This window comes from Gambusia affinis, linkage group LG04 (assembly GCF_019740435.1).
Source record: "Gambusia affinis linkage group LG04, SWU_Gaff_1.0, whole genome shotgun sequence".
NCBI lineage: Eukaryota > Metazoa > Chordata > Actinopteri > Cyprinodontiformes > Poeciliidae > Gambusia > Gambusia affinis.
In genome coordinates this window covers 931958-948651 of record NC_057871.1, presented here as the reverse complement: position 1 = coordinate 948651, position 16694 = coordinate 931958, and the positions used below count along the sequence as shown (strand labels likewise).

At 42.6% G+C, this 16694-nt stretch overlaps 1 protein-coding gene across 1 annotated transcript; it reads right to left on the bottom strand.

The window, feature by feature from the left end:
• Positions 1-6276: 6276 nt before the first annotated feature.
• Positions 6277-15858, bottom strand: LOC122829839 (ribosomal protein S6 kinase beta-2-like). Its single transcript, XM_044114708.1, has 16 exons — positions 15653-15858; positions 14185-14239; positions 14073-14110; positions 13884-13998; positions 13423-13491; positions 12961-13108; positions 11397-11454; positions 11216-11316; positions 11048-11138; positions 10025-10115; positions 9791-9898; positions 8742-8804; positions 7870-7947; positions 7647-7754; positions 7455-7567; positions 6277-6617 (listed from the first exon to the last, which is right to left on the bottom strand). Exons 2-16 carry the CDS (start codon positions 14236-14238, stop codon positions 6446-6448), a joined length of 1407 nt encoding a protein of 468 aa, XP_043970643.1. The 5' UTR covers position 14239; positions 15653-15858; the 3' UTR covers positions 6277-6445.
• Positions 15859-16694: the final 836 nt, after the last annotated feature.

Sequence of the window (16694 nt, the reverse complement as noted above, 5' to 3'; positions counted from 1 at the left end):
CTTTAATGAGAAAATATGTGAAAAGTTCCTTTAATCGTTTTGTTCCACCTCAAAATGTCTGCAGACGCCTCTGGAGTAAAAACAGGAAGTTTCTGCTGGTTTTAAAACATAAATATGAATCTACTAATATTCTGACATGATCATATTTTATAACTGAAGAAATGAAATGCTTGTTTCGGTTGATCCCAGAACGCCGTCCTTGTTTGACCTCTGGGGTCACGCTCCCACTGCTGACGTCAGTTTTCTGCCTGACACCAGGCCAGCTCATGTTTACCATCCAACATCTGCTGTCAGTTTTCCTGTAAGTGTTGAGAGGAGTGAGGCGACAGAGAAAAGCAAAGTCAGACTGAATCTGAGGAAATTCTCTGGAAGAGCTCGGGAAGGCAGCCGAACCCGGACCCGGACCCAGACCCGGACCCGGACCCGGACCCGGACCCAGACCCGGACCCGGACCCGGACCCGGACCCGGACCCGTCCCGACGGCCGGAAATTTCCCATACAAATAAACTTGATTGATTGAGAGAATATTAATCTGAACATTTAACCTACCAAGTGTATAAATTTAGGTATGATGCTAATTAGTGACATTAGGAACTTAAGGAAGAAGACAGTGTTTTTATCTCAGCATGTGTGTTTTATTTATGCTAATATTGCCCAAACAAACCTTTGAAACTGAGTCAAATATATGTTTTTGAACAACCGCTGCTGTTTCATCACTGCGGTACCGTTAGCCTCTGTCAGTGGGTCGGTGCTGACCTGCTGGGTTCACTGGTCTCCATGATGCTGCTTGTTCTCTGAAGAACATCTGAGACCAGAACCAGAACATTTGGGTTTAAACTTGCATAAAACCCAAACAGTTTGAGGCTGGTGAGGGGGTTGAATACATTTTGAAGGTTCTAATCAGAACCAGATGTTTGCTGGCAGCCATCTTGTCTTCACCTCATAAAGGCCTAAATATAGCAGAGCAGAGCAGATTACCCAGAGGGCCGAGTGTGGCCAGGTTCAACAGAACGGGTCCGGGTGTGAAAACTAAACCAGAACCAGGTGTTCAGATCAAATCCAGCTCATCACAGTCGGCCGCTGGGGTCCGGACCCAGAAGGAGGCTGGAAGGAGAAGAGAAACGGCGGCTTGATGTGAAGATTTATTTTTCTCCAGAGACAGAAGAGCTGCTCTGCAGGAGAGCAGAACCAGAACCGCTCTATGTGGGATCCATGAAGCTGCTTGGTGTCCTGCATCTGTGAGGCAACCTGCAGTTAGAAAGGTTAAAGGTCACCGCAAGAACTTCCTGCAGCAGGATGTTGACTGAAAACATCCGTCACCTTCCAGGATTCATCCAAGCTACACAAGAAAGACAAAGAAAGATGAAATATGATATTAAAAGATGGTTCTGATTATCCACAGAACACTTTTTCTCCTATTTGTCGCTGAAGTGGCTCTGTGCTGCCCCCAGCTGGTCACCACCGGCACTACATGCTACTTCACCTCCGCTGTCTTTCTGCAAGACGCAAACATGGAGGAGCTTGTTGAACATCTGCATCTAAAACCACAAACAAATGACAAGATGTACAACTCTAGTGAAAAACAACGAGAGAGGGAAGGAAAAGCAGCTTTTAATCCTTAAAGCAACATGTTGGCAGACAGGAGGAAAGCTAATTAAGAGCCGGTTGTGCAACTGCTTTGTGAAAACTTTGCTGTCAAGAGTTTCGCAACTGGGTTTTAAACAAAAGCCACATTTTCTCCTGGAAAACGGAAAATCAAAGACAGATGAGGAAAAGTGGCTTCGGCTCCCAGATCAGCACATTCCTCAGTTTCTAACGCTCCGGTCCGGGACCGACCCGGATCTGAACGGATCCAACATGTGTGACTGGACCCGTTCAGATTCCGCATTGTCACAAAGCGTCCTGGATGGGGCCCATGTGGTTGACTCAACCTAACCCAGATGGGTCCCTTTATGGGTATCACATTGGTATCATGCAGACGTTTGTGGGACCCATATGGGCTCTTTACCCAGTGGTTCTAATTCAAAGATTATTTAGTTTAAAGTGAAAAAACAATTTGTTGTGAATTTGCACTAAATTATTTAACAGAATGACTCGAATGTGAAGCTGATGAAGCATCAAAACCAGCAGCAGTTGATCACATCCGACTCAAAATGTTAAAAATTTATAATATTTCTGTCTTTGTTCACAAGAAGTGATCTGGTTTATCCTCCCAGCTGGGCTTCGCTAACGTCTTCCAGGCTAGATGGAGATTCCCAAAGTCAGGAAAAATATTCCAGAAGAAGTTCTGTAAATATTTACTCTTCTTCAGATCTCCGGTTCCATCTGGAGTCCCTCAGGGCAGTTCAGAACGTTACCACCTAAACACAGAAAACCCTGCAGGCCTTTCATTCCTTTTCATACAGAAACATTTAATGATGGGTCCTCCTCATCTTAACTCGTCCTGTCCAGCAGATCTTTGCTTTATTCTGCTTTCCTCCAGCTGAGACTCATTTTTGCTGACTTCATTACTGTAAAAGTTTATTTTTTCAGCAGCTCGTCCAAAATGCTTCATCATGGTTCTGTTGTGAAGAATCTGAAGCTGGCCTGGTTCCTTTAGCAGCAGCCTCATTATTGAGGCAGTTTAATCAAATCTTTCAGCACAGAACGTCTCCTGATTCAACCCCAGAGTCTGAGGCGGAAAACCAAACATCCACAAACTGAAGCTCTTTAACTCCTTCAGTAACTTTTCAAACCTGTTTGATGAAATCAGACGAGTTCCAGAGTTTATTTACGGGAGTTTGACAGTTAAATTCGAGCTGCTCTCCAGTCGGAGCCTTCAGGTCGCACTCAGTTCTGTCAACATTTACATGTTCATGAGTGAATCTGGCTTGGATTTCGTATTGCGCAGCTTTCCACTTATCATTCCAGAAATCCACTGAGGTTCTGTTCTATTGTTCTGTGTTGAAACAGGAACGACCGGATCCAGGTTCTGGACCGTGGCTGAAGCTGGGAGGTCTCCCTGCTCTTATGCAACAGGAAACATTATTTCTACACCTTTAAAGCTTTTGCCATAAAAAATGAATGTTGGGCCATAAAAAGTCATTTGTTTCTAACTGGGTTTGGATCTGGGAAGTTCTGATGTTGTGGTCCGGGCAGACGGATCTCCCTGGTTCTGCCTCATTCTGAAGTTTTATTCCTGAAGTTCTACAGGAGAACAAACTGACCACTTCCTCTCGCTTCCTTCTTCTACTACTCGCCAACTTGCATTATTTGCTGTTATTTCAACTGGATTTAATTATTTCAGCTTTTTATTTAATGAGTGAACTAAATATGTAGTTTGAATCTGACATATGAATGAATAACAAGGTGAAAATACGACTCAAATGAACCCCATTTTGGGCTGCACAGTGGTGCAGTTGGTAGAGCTGCTGCCTTGCAGCAAGAAGGTCCTGGGTTCGATTCCCGGCCCGGGGTCTTTCTGCATGGAGTTTGCATGTTCTCCCTGTGCATGGTGGGTTCTCTCCGGGTTCTCCGGCTTCCTCCCACAGTCCAAAAACATGACTGTCAGGTTAATTGGTCTCTCTAAATTCTCCCTAGGTGTGTGTGTGTGTGTCTGTGTTGCCCTGCGACAGACTGGTGACCCCGTCTCTAGCCCAGGACGCAGCTGGAGAGGAACCAGCAACCCTCCTGACCCCATTAGGGATGAAGGTGGACAGAAAATGGACGGACGGACTGATGGACCCCATTTCTTCCTCTACAGGCTAAATGTCTTAAATTATTGAGACACTTTTGACTGACCGCCTCAACATCCCAGAAAATCTGATTTATTCACAACATTCATCAGTTAGAGGAAACAGAAAACAATCCCAAATATAAACCTTTTGTTCTTTAGTGTTTACAGACCTGTACAATTCCAAAATCTCTTTATAGTAATAGTTAATTATGTAAATAAATAAAGAAAACCCAATAAAGTAAATCATTTTCTGATGTGATAAGGCTGATTCCAACACTGCAGACACAGAAACAACTTTAAAAAACTAAATTATACCAAATGGAAGCTCACGTTTCAAAACCCTGAAAATATCTAAAGATGGAAGTGCAAAAAAAAAGTTTAAAAATCAGTTTTAATTCCTGTGGTTATATTTGATCGATTTTACAACAGAACACTGGATTTATTTAAAGTTGGCACCATGATGGGGCGGTGGGCCTGGACAGTTTATGATCCCGTCGTCACTCTGAGGTTAAAAACATCCAAACAGTGAAACGTTTCTCAGCCTGCTGTTGGTTTTTATGGACGTTTCATCGATAAACTCACAGCAGAACCTTCCACTTCACAGCGATGGAGCGAAAGCTGTTCGGCCATTTCAACTGATAAAACATCCCAGGAAATCTGAAGAGTTTTAACTGGTTCAGACCGGATCAGAACCGGCGCCGGCTTTTTACAGCTGCTGCAAACAGAATCCAGTCAGCTTCTCATTCACATAAATCATATCAGTTATGGATTCACTCAGAGGAAGAGCTTTAAATTATTCAGACTTTAGAAAAATAAGCAAAGAAAAAGTTTCTAATGTCAACATTAAAATAAATACTTAATGCATTTTTAATGCATGAAATATTTTAGGTTGCAAATCCCTGAAATTTGGCAAAACAAAAGAAAATCTCTTAATCTGTAGCCAAATCATTTTTCTTCACCGTCTGACATTAAATGATCCCGTATTTTATTTTATCTTTTAGTTAAAATGATCAAATCAGATCCATTTAACTTTGTTTGAAGTCAGAACAGATTACTGTTCCTTTAAAGCACTGAGGCGCAGGATTCAAACTCCAGACCTGGAGGGGAGCCGACCTGCAACCGTTACACGTTCCTCTGCTGGACAGAATGATTAGGTCATTAAGGGTCCGGGTCCGGGTCCGGCTCCGGGTCCGGCTCCGGGTCCAGGTCCAGGTCCTCGTCCAGGTCCTGGTCCTGATCCAGGTCCAGGTCCTGGTCCTGATCCAGGTCCAGGTCCTGGTCCTGATCCAGGTCCAGGTCCTGGTCCTGATCCAGGTCCGGGTCCAGGTCCTGGTCCTGATCCAGGTCCAGGTCCGTTTCATTCCAGTGTTTTGTAGCTGTGTCTCATCTGGAACCTGCAGGACGGCGACTGGAGGACTGGAGTTTGTCGAGGCCAGCTGATGATGTCACAGCTTTGTAAGCCGATGATGACATCATGACCAATTTACAAAACAATAAGAAATCAGTCGAGATGTTCAGCCGTGGTTCTGATCCGGTGAGGACAGGTTCCGTCTCCCACAAACCAACAGGTTCTGGTATGAGGCTGGTGAAGGTTGATGGAGTGAAAACTGGTTCACTTCATAATGAACTGGATCCTTTTGAAATAATGAAGCAACATGGCTGAGGAGGTTGATGCTCTTCCTAACGCATGAAAACTCAGCAGACCAAACTTCAGGACAACGTTTGGGCAGATCTGACCCGGTTCCACCGGTTCTGTTGGGAGGAACGACTCAAATTTCCAGCAAACTGCTCTGACAGGAAACCCAAAACCTTCGACCCATGTCAGTTTAAAGTTCTGCCAAATGCTGAGAAAAAGATGAAAACTTTGAAGAAAATATTTTTGATAAAACAGGAAATATTCGGTACCAGAACCAGACTGTCCCTGATCATCCGGATCGTCCTGGTTCCCGTTTAGAGGAGCTTCCTGAGTGGTTCCCTGCTGGGAACTAAACCCCTCTGATCCGTCACCAACGCCGTTTGACCAGCAGGTCTGCAGTAACACCTTCTGTGAGATCAACGGTTTGGTTTCTGATGGGACCGGTCCATCGGTCCAATCAGAACAAGTTTGGCAGCAGACATGAAGGTCCAGAGAAAAAAGAAAAGACAAACATGACGTCCTGCTGCAGGGATCATTCAGCAGATATCCAGTCATTAAAGAATCTGTGTTGTAATTTACAAACTCATAATTTTGAAGCTGAAGACAGTGATTGTTTCTCCTGTTGAGTTTTTAGCTCCTGTCTCTTTAAGACCCAGCCGGCTCTGATTGGTCAAATGTTCTCAAACCGAACCAACAGGCAGACTGATGTCATCACGTTTTCTTTTTACATACAGAAATAAAATAAAAGCAACTGAAAGAACAGAAACGTTAAAGTTGAACTTCCTGTCGGCTGACGGTCGACCTCTGACAGACTCATTACTGGAAAACCTCAAATCTGAGCTTCCTGTCTGTAATTAAACTCCACAGTTTCCAGTCCATCCATCACAAATCCCAACTCCACCCCATAAAGACGCAGGGAAGCTGCTAAAGGAAAATCAATGCCTTCCTCTCCTTTAATTAGATTTAGAAGGAGTTCCTGTAAAGCGGAGCCTCAGTCTACAGGATTCAGTCGTTTGGTTACTTCAGAGCTTTAAATGAACTGACAGGACGATGATGCATGATGGAGCAGACAGAATCCCTCTGGTTCCTGGGCCTCATCTCATCTTCTTCTTCTTGTTCCTGGAAGGCGTCTTGATGGGCTGACTCGCCGCGCCGTTCTCCAGCGGGCCGGGAGGCGGAGCGGCCGGCGGAGACGTGGGGGAGAACAGGTCCGATTCCCCGTCCATGCTGGCCTTAAAGGGCCCGGCCGGAGAGAACTTCAGGGGACTGAGGAGAAGAAAACCGAAATAACGTCTTCTAACAACCCAAGGATTTCCTTCATACCTTCACTTCAGTAAGGCAGAAAAACTTTACAAAATTATTTCTCCACACTAAATTTAGCTTTTTCAAGTTGAGATGGAAATCCAAATCTTTATATAAAGTTAAGTTGTATGAGTTTATTGTGACCCATTTATTCACCAGTTTCCACAGAAAACTGGAATTTAAGACTTTTTAAGACCACCATGGATGGATTTAAGACCCATTTCTCCACAGAAATGTATGAGTGTCGTCCAGATTACTGGCAATAAATTTCCACTTACCCAGGACAGATGAAAGAAGCTAGCTAGCCTGGTAACTAGGAACGGCATGTTAGCAGCTAGTTAGCATTAGCATTAGCCTCCACTTTGGAGTCACAGAAGATTTCTGAGTGAGAATGAAATGTTTGTCTGACAGAAACGTCCTGAGAGAAAAAAAGACTTTACAGGATTAAATGTTGCTGCCAAGACTTGTGGCGTATTAAAGGCCAACTTAGTTTTTAAAAGGAACTTTAGACATTTTAAGGCCTTAACTTTACATACAAAAATTAAAGAATTACTATTGTGCAGAAACTCTGCAACTTAATTTTTTTTATTAAAAATTGTCAAACAGATACTATAGTTGACATTAATAAACATTGATAATGTTTGCTGGGATGCTAATTAAATCTGCCCAATTTATATTTTATTAGTTTTCATTTTTGACATTAAAACAGAAACATTTAGATTTTCAGAAGTAATAAAATGGTGCAACATGAAGTAGATAAATACTTTTGCAGCCGCTGTACGCTGCAGTACCACTCCCTACCTGATGGGGGTGCGCGGGCTGCTGTTGTGGCGGCGGACGTGACGCGATCGCGGCTCAAACGAGAATCCTTCCTTCAGACTCTCGAGGACCGACGGCGCCACGAAGGAGAAGCCCTGCCGGAGGAAATAAAAACTAAAACAGCTGAAGGACAAAAAGAAAAACGTTCCAGAATATGGAGGCCGATGGACTGACGGCGAAGGCGAGCTCGCCGCTGTGGCTCAGCCTGGTGTCGTCTGGACTGTCCACCGGCGTCTGTCTGGTGAACCTGGTGTCAAACTGGCTCACGTCTTCCTCCGAGTGCTGACAGGAGGGAATGGAGACGCTCTCAGTTACAGCAGAACACGCTTCAAATGAGCAGAAAGAGGAGAACGAAGCCACCATCTGAAAGTCAGAGCAACCATAGAAGAAGACCAACCAGCTGCGGTTTGTACGGCGGATCCACTCGCTTGTTCAGCAGCTCCTCCCAGCTGATGTGTCTGAAGAACGAATGTTTCTGCAAAGAAACAGTAAAGAAACAGGGAGAGGTAACGATGCTGCCACACTTCCATCAACCTTTAAATCAACTTTTCTACTGTTTGCACTTTGTAAAAGCAGAATGTTGGAAGTTCAGAAACACTGAAACCACATCCAGGATTCACACATCAAAATCTGACAGTTAACCAAGAAAACAGCAGATCTGAATTAAAAGTCTGCAAAAACAAACAACAGCAACATTTCCAGAAGCAGAATGGGTTCTGAACGGACAGAGGAGGAACAGAAACCTTTTAAACCTTTTAAACATTTTAAACTCCAGCCTCCATGAGGAGGAGGCCGCTTGGATCCAGGATCCAGTGGTTCTGCGTCTCCTGACCCGATTCCCAGCCCAGTGGTGAAGCTGCATCCTGGTGCATTAAGGAGCGTTAACTCAGATCCTTTCTGCCAGCAGCTGTCAGACTCCAGAACCTTCTCTGCTCCCAACAGACCCGACATGTTTTCACCCCTGCTGCTGGTGTTCACTGCTTTACTCATTTTAAATAACGTTTCTGCTTTTATTGCATGTTTTCCTGAACTGCACTCACACATTATGTACACTAAAATAAAGAAGCATGATATTGTATTTCTGATAACTGCACAGTATTTCCTCATGTTGTGATCTTGTACAGTATATTGTTGTTCTTATTTTTAATCTGTATTTTGAAGACTTTTGGATGTTTTGTGTGATCCTTCATCCAGATGCTGCTGTTACACCTGAATGTCCCCAGACTGGGACAGCAGAGGACATTTCTGATCCAAGACCTGCAGCACTACCTGGATATCAGCGGCGTCGTCTTTCCCAGAGCCCAGTCTCTGAGCCGGATTCTTCTTCAGCAGCTGGGAAAACAGTTAAACAGAGAAACATTTAATGATTTCTGCAGCTTGTCTTTAAAAAAACTCAAACTTGGAAAATAACTTTGTTTAGTGCCGTGTGTCAATGCAACGTCATCTGACTGCCACATGCTCAGACTCTGTATTATAACAGCTGTGTGTGTGTGTGTGTGTGTGTATTAATTACTTCACAATGATTTTCCACATCATTCTAACTTATTTTTTGTCATTTTAAACCTGTAAAGCTGCAGGATTCAGTTCTGCCAGCAGGTGGCAGCGTTGCATCAGCTTCTCACCCTGAGCCTCAGTATCAAGTATCTGTATCAGCTAGAATCAGTTAGTAGTGAATAAAGGATGGAGCAGAGCTGCAACTGGAGCCTAAATGTCCAAATAATGTGAATAAAGCAGAAAATGTTAAACTTTGTGTTTCTGCGTTTAAATGACCTCTTCAGTTCATGATATTTTATTTAAACGCTAATGTGAAGAAGTCCATTTTTCTCCAGCTGCATTAATTTAACATCTCAGTTTTCATGTTCATATCAAACACACAGCTAACATCTGCTGAAATCTGACATGATTCATAACATCTGAGGTTTGTTTCCATGTTGCTTTGTGGCAACAATAAACACATTCCTGGTTCAACAATAACTTCTAATTACTGTAAACAGAAATATGACAAACTGCTCCAGGCTGAGTGGATCAAACTGAGGACTGGATGTGGAATCAAAGTGTTTTTATAGTTACAACAGGTTTCTCTTTCTGAAGGAGATTAGGGAGCAGAAATCTGGAAACATTGATAGCATTTTGGTAAATAATCAAATATAACAGAGAAACAGTTAAAAAGTCCAATAATTGATTGATTATTGTAAAAATTTATAATTTTTAGCACGTTATAGGCTCTATGTTTGAATTTATTCACTGTAGCATTAAAACCAACGTCAAATCACAGGGTGTGTGTATTTATAAATGGTGTGTGTGTGTGTGTGTGAGACCTTTTTGATCATGTCTTTGGCATCGGCCGTGATGTACGGAGGAAGGCTGACTTTACACTTCAGGATCTTGTCGATGGTCTTCTTCCTGTTCTCAGCTGTGAACGGAGGCTAAACGGAAACATTTCAGACAGACGCTGCTTAGCAACAGGAATCAGAGTAGAAACAAGAAAAATAAGACTTTGACACAGCAGGTGGGACCGGTTCACCGTTTCCATGCTTCTTCTCTCTGCTTACCGATCCAGTCAGCATGTCGTGCATCAGCGCGCCGAGGCTCCACCAGTCCACGGCTCGGTTGTGACCCGACCTGGTCAGGATCTCTGGAGCCCTGCAGCACAAACAAAAGTTTCTCTACAAGCTCAAACACATACGAATCCTCGGTTTGTGTTTAGACCAGTGTTTGTAGATGGCTGCAGGTGATGCAGTCTGTCTCATTGCTGCCTAGCAGCACCAAGGTTCTGGGTTTGAATCCCAGCGTAGCGTAAGGTTCTGGGTTTGAATCCCGGCGTAGCGTAAGGTTCTGGGTTTGAATCCCAGCCTAGCGTAAGGTTCTGGGTTTGAATCCCGGCCTAGTGTCTTTCTGCATAGAGTGCAGGTTCTCTCTGACTTCCTCCCACAGTTCAGAACCACGACTGTTGGGTGAAGTGGTCTGTAAATCTCCCTCCAGTGTGAGAGTGGACGGTTCTGTCCAGTGTCTCTGTGTTTCCCTTTGCTGTGGCGCTCTGCAGCAGCTGTAGTTTCAGAAACTGGACTAACTGCCTCATTCGTTCAGAGAACGTCACAATATTCATAACAATCATCAAATAAGATAAAATATTTAACAGAATAGGTCTCCTACAATGGAAAGAATGTCAAATTTAACTGTCAAATGAAGAAAAATTCATTTAGTCTTGAAAGAAACCAAACAGTTTATAAATTCACATGTAGGGAGAATATTTTACACATCAAAACATCTGCAGTTCTCTTAGCTTTATTTTATAGAAATCAATAAAATATTCAGACGATATTCTGGTTTTGTCAACACGACTCGGTGCAGAGCGTCACTAGACATCGCGGCTAACAAGCACTGTATTCTTCTCTGACTGCCTGGTGAAGAGGAAACATCCTGAAATGTGAGTTTGAACTTGATCACAAAGCCAAAGCCAGCAGTTGGTAGCAGAACCTTGGTGCTTTCAGTCATTTAAACAACCAAATATTATGTTTTCTGAACTTTTCTGTTCTCCAGGTGTTTTTGTGTGGAGTGTGTGCAGAGTTACCCACATGTACTCGATGGTGCCGCAGAAGGTGTGTGTGATGGTTCCATCATGGATGGACTCCTTACTGAGGCCAAAATCAGTCAGCTTGATGTGCCCTGACCACGCAGAGATCAATACAATCATCTGGATGTGATTATTGCTTATAGGTAATAACCTGTGCAGCCTGCCTCACCTTGCTGACACAGCATGATGTTCTCAGGCTTCAGGTCTCGGTAGATGATCCCGTTGGAGTGCAGGTGACCCAGGGCCATCGTGATCTCTCCCAGGTAGAAGCTGGAAAACAGTTCAACCCCGTCACCTGAAAGGGTCGCCACGACAACGCTCTCTGACCTCAAAGAAGACAGAGATCTCACCAGGCCGTGTCCTCCATGAAGATTCCCTCCTTCTCCAGCTGCATGAACAATTCTCCACCTGGTGACCCAGAGAACAGCTGAAGGTCACCATCATCATCACCATCATCATCATCATGATCATCATCACCATCATCATGATCATCATCACCATCATCATCATCATCATCACCATCATCATGATCATCATCACCATCATCATCATCACCATGATCATCATCATCACCATCATAATCACCATCATCATCATCATCATGATCACCATCATCACCATCACCATCACCATCATGATCAACATCATCACCATCATCATCATCATCATGATCACCATCATCACCATCACCATCATGATCAACATCATCACTATCATCACGATCATCATCATCATCACCATGATCACCATCACCATAATCACCATCACCATGATCATCATCACCATGATCATCATCATCACCATGATCAACATCATCATCATCATCATCATCACCATCATCATGATCAACATCATCACCATCACCATGATCAACACGATCATCATCACCATCACCATAATCACCATCACCATCATCATCATCACCATCATCATGATCAACATCATCATCATCATCATCATCACCATAATCACCATCATCATCACCATGATAATCATCACCATCACCACCATCATGATCATCATCACCATCATCATCACCATGATAATCATCACCATCACAATCATCATCACCATGATCACCATCATGATCATCATCATCATCATCATCATGATCATCATCACCATCACCATCACCATGATCATCATCACCATCATGATCACCATCACAGTCATCATCATCATCATCATCATCATCATGATCATCATCACCATCACCATCACCATGATCATCATGATCACCATCATCACCATCATGATCACCATCATCACCATCATGATCATCACCATCACAATCATCATCACCATCACAATCATCATCACCATCATCACCATCATGATCACCAACATCATCATCATCACCATCATCATCATCACCATGATCACCATCATGATCATCACCATCATCATCATCACAATCATCATCACCATCATGATCACCATCATCATCATCATCATCATCATCACCATGATCACCATCATGATCATCATCACCATCATCACCATCATGATCACCATCATCATCATCATCATCATCATCATCACCATGATCACCATCATGATCATCATCATCACCATGATCACCATCATGATCACCATCATCATCATCACCATCATGATCATCATCATCACCATGATCACCATCATGATCATCATCACCATCATCACCATCATGATCACCATCATCATCATCATCATCATCATCACCATGATCACCATCATGATCATCATCATCATCACCATGATCACCATAATCACCACCACCATCATCATCATCACCACCATCATTATCATCATCACCATGATCACCATCATCATCATCACCATCATTATCAACATCACCATCATCATCATCATCATCATCACCATGATCATCATCATCATCATCATCATCACCATTGGTCTTCACCATCTTACCGCTCAGACACTCCAGGATGAGGTAGAGCTTTCCTCCCGTCTGGAAGGCGTACAGCAGGTCCACTATGAACGGGTGTCTGACCTTCTCCAGGATCTCGCGCTCGGCTCGGGTGTGAGCCGTGTCTTTGGCGTTACGAACGATCTTAGCCTGCAGCAGGCAGGGGAATGTTAATACAAAGGTCTAAATATTACATAGTCTATTTTTTACTGTCCACTAATGAACCATTTCTCTGTCCGTTGTCTGCAGTGTTTGTAGACGGCTGCTTCTTTTACCGTCTCACTCACCTGCAGCTCATTTTCTGAATCAGAGCATTTCTCCCTTTAGTAATTTATCCAATTTCTTTTCACTTCTCTAAAACTGTTTGTATTTTATGTCACAAACTTTCCCATATTGACACAATTCTGTCTAAATTTGAACCGAAGATAAAAAATGGAGACAGCCCAAGTCCAGCACCAACTTGCCTTCTTCAGGACCTTCATGGCGAATATCTTTCCTGTTTGGGGACCTTGAACCTTCCTCACTTGGAAAACCTTAAAGAAAGACGGAAGTTGAAGAATATTAAAATAGTTCAGCACAAAACTCCTGATTCAGACCCAAATATACAGACCAGTCCTCCAATCCACTTCACTTCAACCGAACCCAGACCGAGGCTAGCAGGCGGACCGGAGTTTGGTCGGCATCAGTTTGATTACACATTCACACCTCCCCAAACGAACCCGACCTTCTAGACAAACGGACTGCAGCTGGATTAAACCAGACTGAACCGGGCCGGTGGTGTGCATCCTAACGCATCGTGGTTCTACAAGTCTTCACTACCAACACTGTTCTCTCTCCGTTTCAGTCTTTTTTAAAGGTGGTTGATCTGATGACTTCATGACAGACGTGTTGTGAAACCAGACACCATGAGCAGAGCACGGCTCACCTTGCCGTAGGCCCCTTTGCCCAGAACGGTGAGGAGCTCGAAGCAGTCCGGTCCAACTCTCTCACTGTCTCTGTTGACGTTTTCACTGGTCAGCTCCACCTCCTCCGTCTGACCGCTGCCATGACATCACAGCAGGAGAAATCAGCTTGCTGCAGCATCTACATCTATCTGGGCTTCGTCTGAACTCACCTGTCAGGTTCAACAACTGTCACCTCACATGCGTCCTCCTGGAGGTGAAAGGTTAGAGGTCACTACTTGTCTTTGTTACATCACGGCGATGTGTGATCCAGTCATTGCTCACCTCTGTGTCGCTGCCGTCCTCTGTCTCCAGGTCGATGTCAAACACTCCTGCCATCCTAAAAAACAACATATCAGATATCATAAATAAGTTTATTTGAACTTCAGTTTGTTACAACTATTTCAGAACTTTTCTTTAAATCGCCATCTGGACGAATATACAGACAGATGTTGGAGTAGGGGATATGATCCTTGTCCAATATGATGGATAGAAAAGATGGTTTGAACATGAATCTAGGATAGCGGCAAAACCCCCTAAAGTTAATGTTACGCTGCGTTGGATCAAGGTTTATTTCCACACTAAAGACTCTAGGACCTGGCAGAGGTCGGTCAAAATAGGAGTTGGGTGTTTTTGTAATCAAACTATAGCAGTGATGTTTGACGGCCAAAGACAAAGTCACATTTCTGATTACCAGGATGGAAAAAAAACATGAAAAGCAAATAAAATCAAGTTTATCAAAGCTAAACATAATCATGTTTCTGTAACATGGACAGCACTGGACCACATCAAGAGAAAGTTCCGGTCGCACCACACAGACTGCTGATGAACAGGACTAAACAATATTCCTTCTGACACAAAAGTAGCTGAAGCTCAGGTGGAGGTCAGGGAGTACATTGTTTAAAAATAAAAAAAGAAACAGCAGCAGAGTCACAACAAACAAAAAAACCGCAGCCCGCAGCAACACGCAGCTGCTGCAGGTCATGGAGTGACTCGTTTAAACAGAACCGGAGGTGAAAATAGAGTCAGGAACCTGACAAAGGTGGAGACACTAAACAACAACCCACACCTGGAAAAAACTGCAAATACAAAGTCAGTCTTTATGTTTTCTTCAGTTTTAAAGGTTTGAGCTTCTTTTCATTCTTAAGTTTAGTTTAAATTCAACTAAATTAAAATATAAAATAAAAACCCAAAAAGTTACAATGGGCTTCAAGTTTCCTCAAAGTAGGAACTTTAAGTCAAACTAAAAATAAAAAAAAAGGTTTTACAAGATTAACCCTCAAGCACAAGTCTCTAATTATTTGTTCAATCTTTAATAAACTAATTTTACTCAGATTCTGAACACTAGAGAATTAAAGCTCTATTTTAAAGTTACAAAATGGAGGAAAATATAAACAAAACACACACAAAAATTAAACATCTGGATTTTAAGTGTTTTCTTAGAAAATAATGTATTTAAATTTCAACTAAGTCAAAAATAAATGGTGGTGTCACTTGGACCGAAACCAGAAGATTCAGAACAACGTGTTCATGATAAAAGGTTTAGTTCAGACAGGACTCCCGACAGACCAGATAAAACCTGATATTTCTGGGTTTTCTATAGAAAGCATCTGACTGAGAAGAATATTAACTGTTACTACGACGACTGGAAATAAAAACCTGCTCTTCCTGACTCTCTGTCAGTGGTAGGATCGAGCTAAGTGAGCTAAAGGCTAGCACTGACAGCTACAAACAAGCTAATGCTAAGGTTCACCTCAGATCGCTCCGTCTTCCGGTGCCTTCCGCTCTCTTCCGGTCCTCTCAGTCCGTCACTTTAAATTCGGAACAGTTCTTAAACTGTCAGAACCAGCAGGGCTTTCATCGCTGTTTAATAGATAGAGCAGTCAGCTGGTTGGACTCCTGTCAGCAGGACGCCATGAAGCGGCTTCGCGCTGTGGCCAACTCCCCAGTAAGGAGGACAGCGATTGGTTGTTCTAAAAGTAGCAGGTAGTCACGTAATGACGCAATAACTCAATTTACATATGGTCTAGTTAAAATGCGTAACTTTTGTGTTTTAACAACTTTTGTAAAGTATGGAAGTCTTTAAATGCCGGAGCTGGACAATAAAGTCAGGAGCATTATCTCATTATAACAATAAAACTTATTTCTAGTTTTAACGAGCTATAATGTGTAATTCAAAACAAAGTTTATTCTCTTATAAATAAAAAAGATCATAACAGTAAAACAGCAACGCCTCTGGGGGTCATTACATGTTAGCCAGAGAAACGTGAAAAGAAGGAGAATTACAAAGAGCTCCTTGATATTTTTTAATAAGTCATAACTTGTCAGACCAACATATTTTATGAAAATATTTTTATTTCTGTTAAGTTTAGGAACATACAAAAGACTTCTTTTTATTCACTATCAGTTTGGATGGGGACTCACCCGTTAGAGCAGGAATGACTGGGCAGCTTGTGACTGTTCTAGGAAGGGGGATTCAATATAAAGTATTCACTAAATATATTTGTCCAGCTCAGTCTAAATTATTCCTACATGGACTGATAAAAGATATTAGCCTTGGATAACATTTTATTTGCAAATTGAAGATCACCATTGGCAACAAAAGAAAATAAAGCACATCTGTCAGAGTAATGTAATTTAAATTATTTTGATTCAAATGAATCTGAATCATCCATCTTCCATCCCACCCATCCTTCAATTGGCAACACTGACAATGCGAAAGTTGTGGTTTAAAGATTTATATTTATTTAATTCCATTATATCTCTGTTATTTGTTTTTCATAACTTGGCTTTCA

What these genes read in the sequence shown, in the direction of transcription:
- LOC122829839 (XM_044114708.1), bottom strand. Translation starts at nt 14,238, where the DNA reads ATGGCAGGAGTGTTTGACATCGACCTGGAGACAGAGGACGGCAGCGAC. An exon ending in ACAGTTGTTGAACCTGACAG is followed by an intron (nt 13,999 to 14,072) that starts GTGAGTTCAGAC and finishes ATGTCATGGCAG; the next exon opens with CGGTCAGACGGAGGAGGTGG. An exon ending in GCGGCGAGCTCGCCTTCGCC is followed by an intron (nt 7,568 to 7,646) that starts GTCAGTCCATCG and finishes TTCCTCCGGCAG; the next exon opens with GGCTTCTCCTTCGTGGCGCC.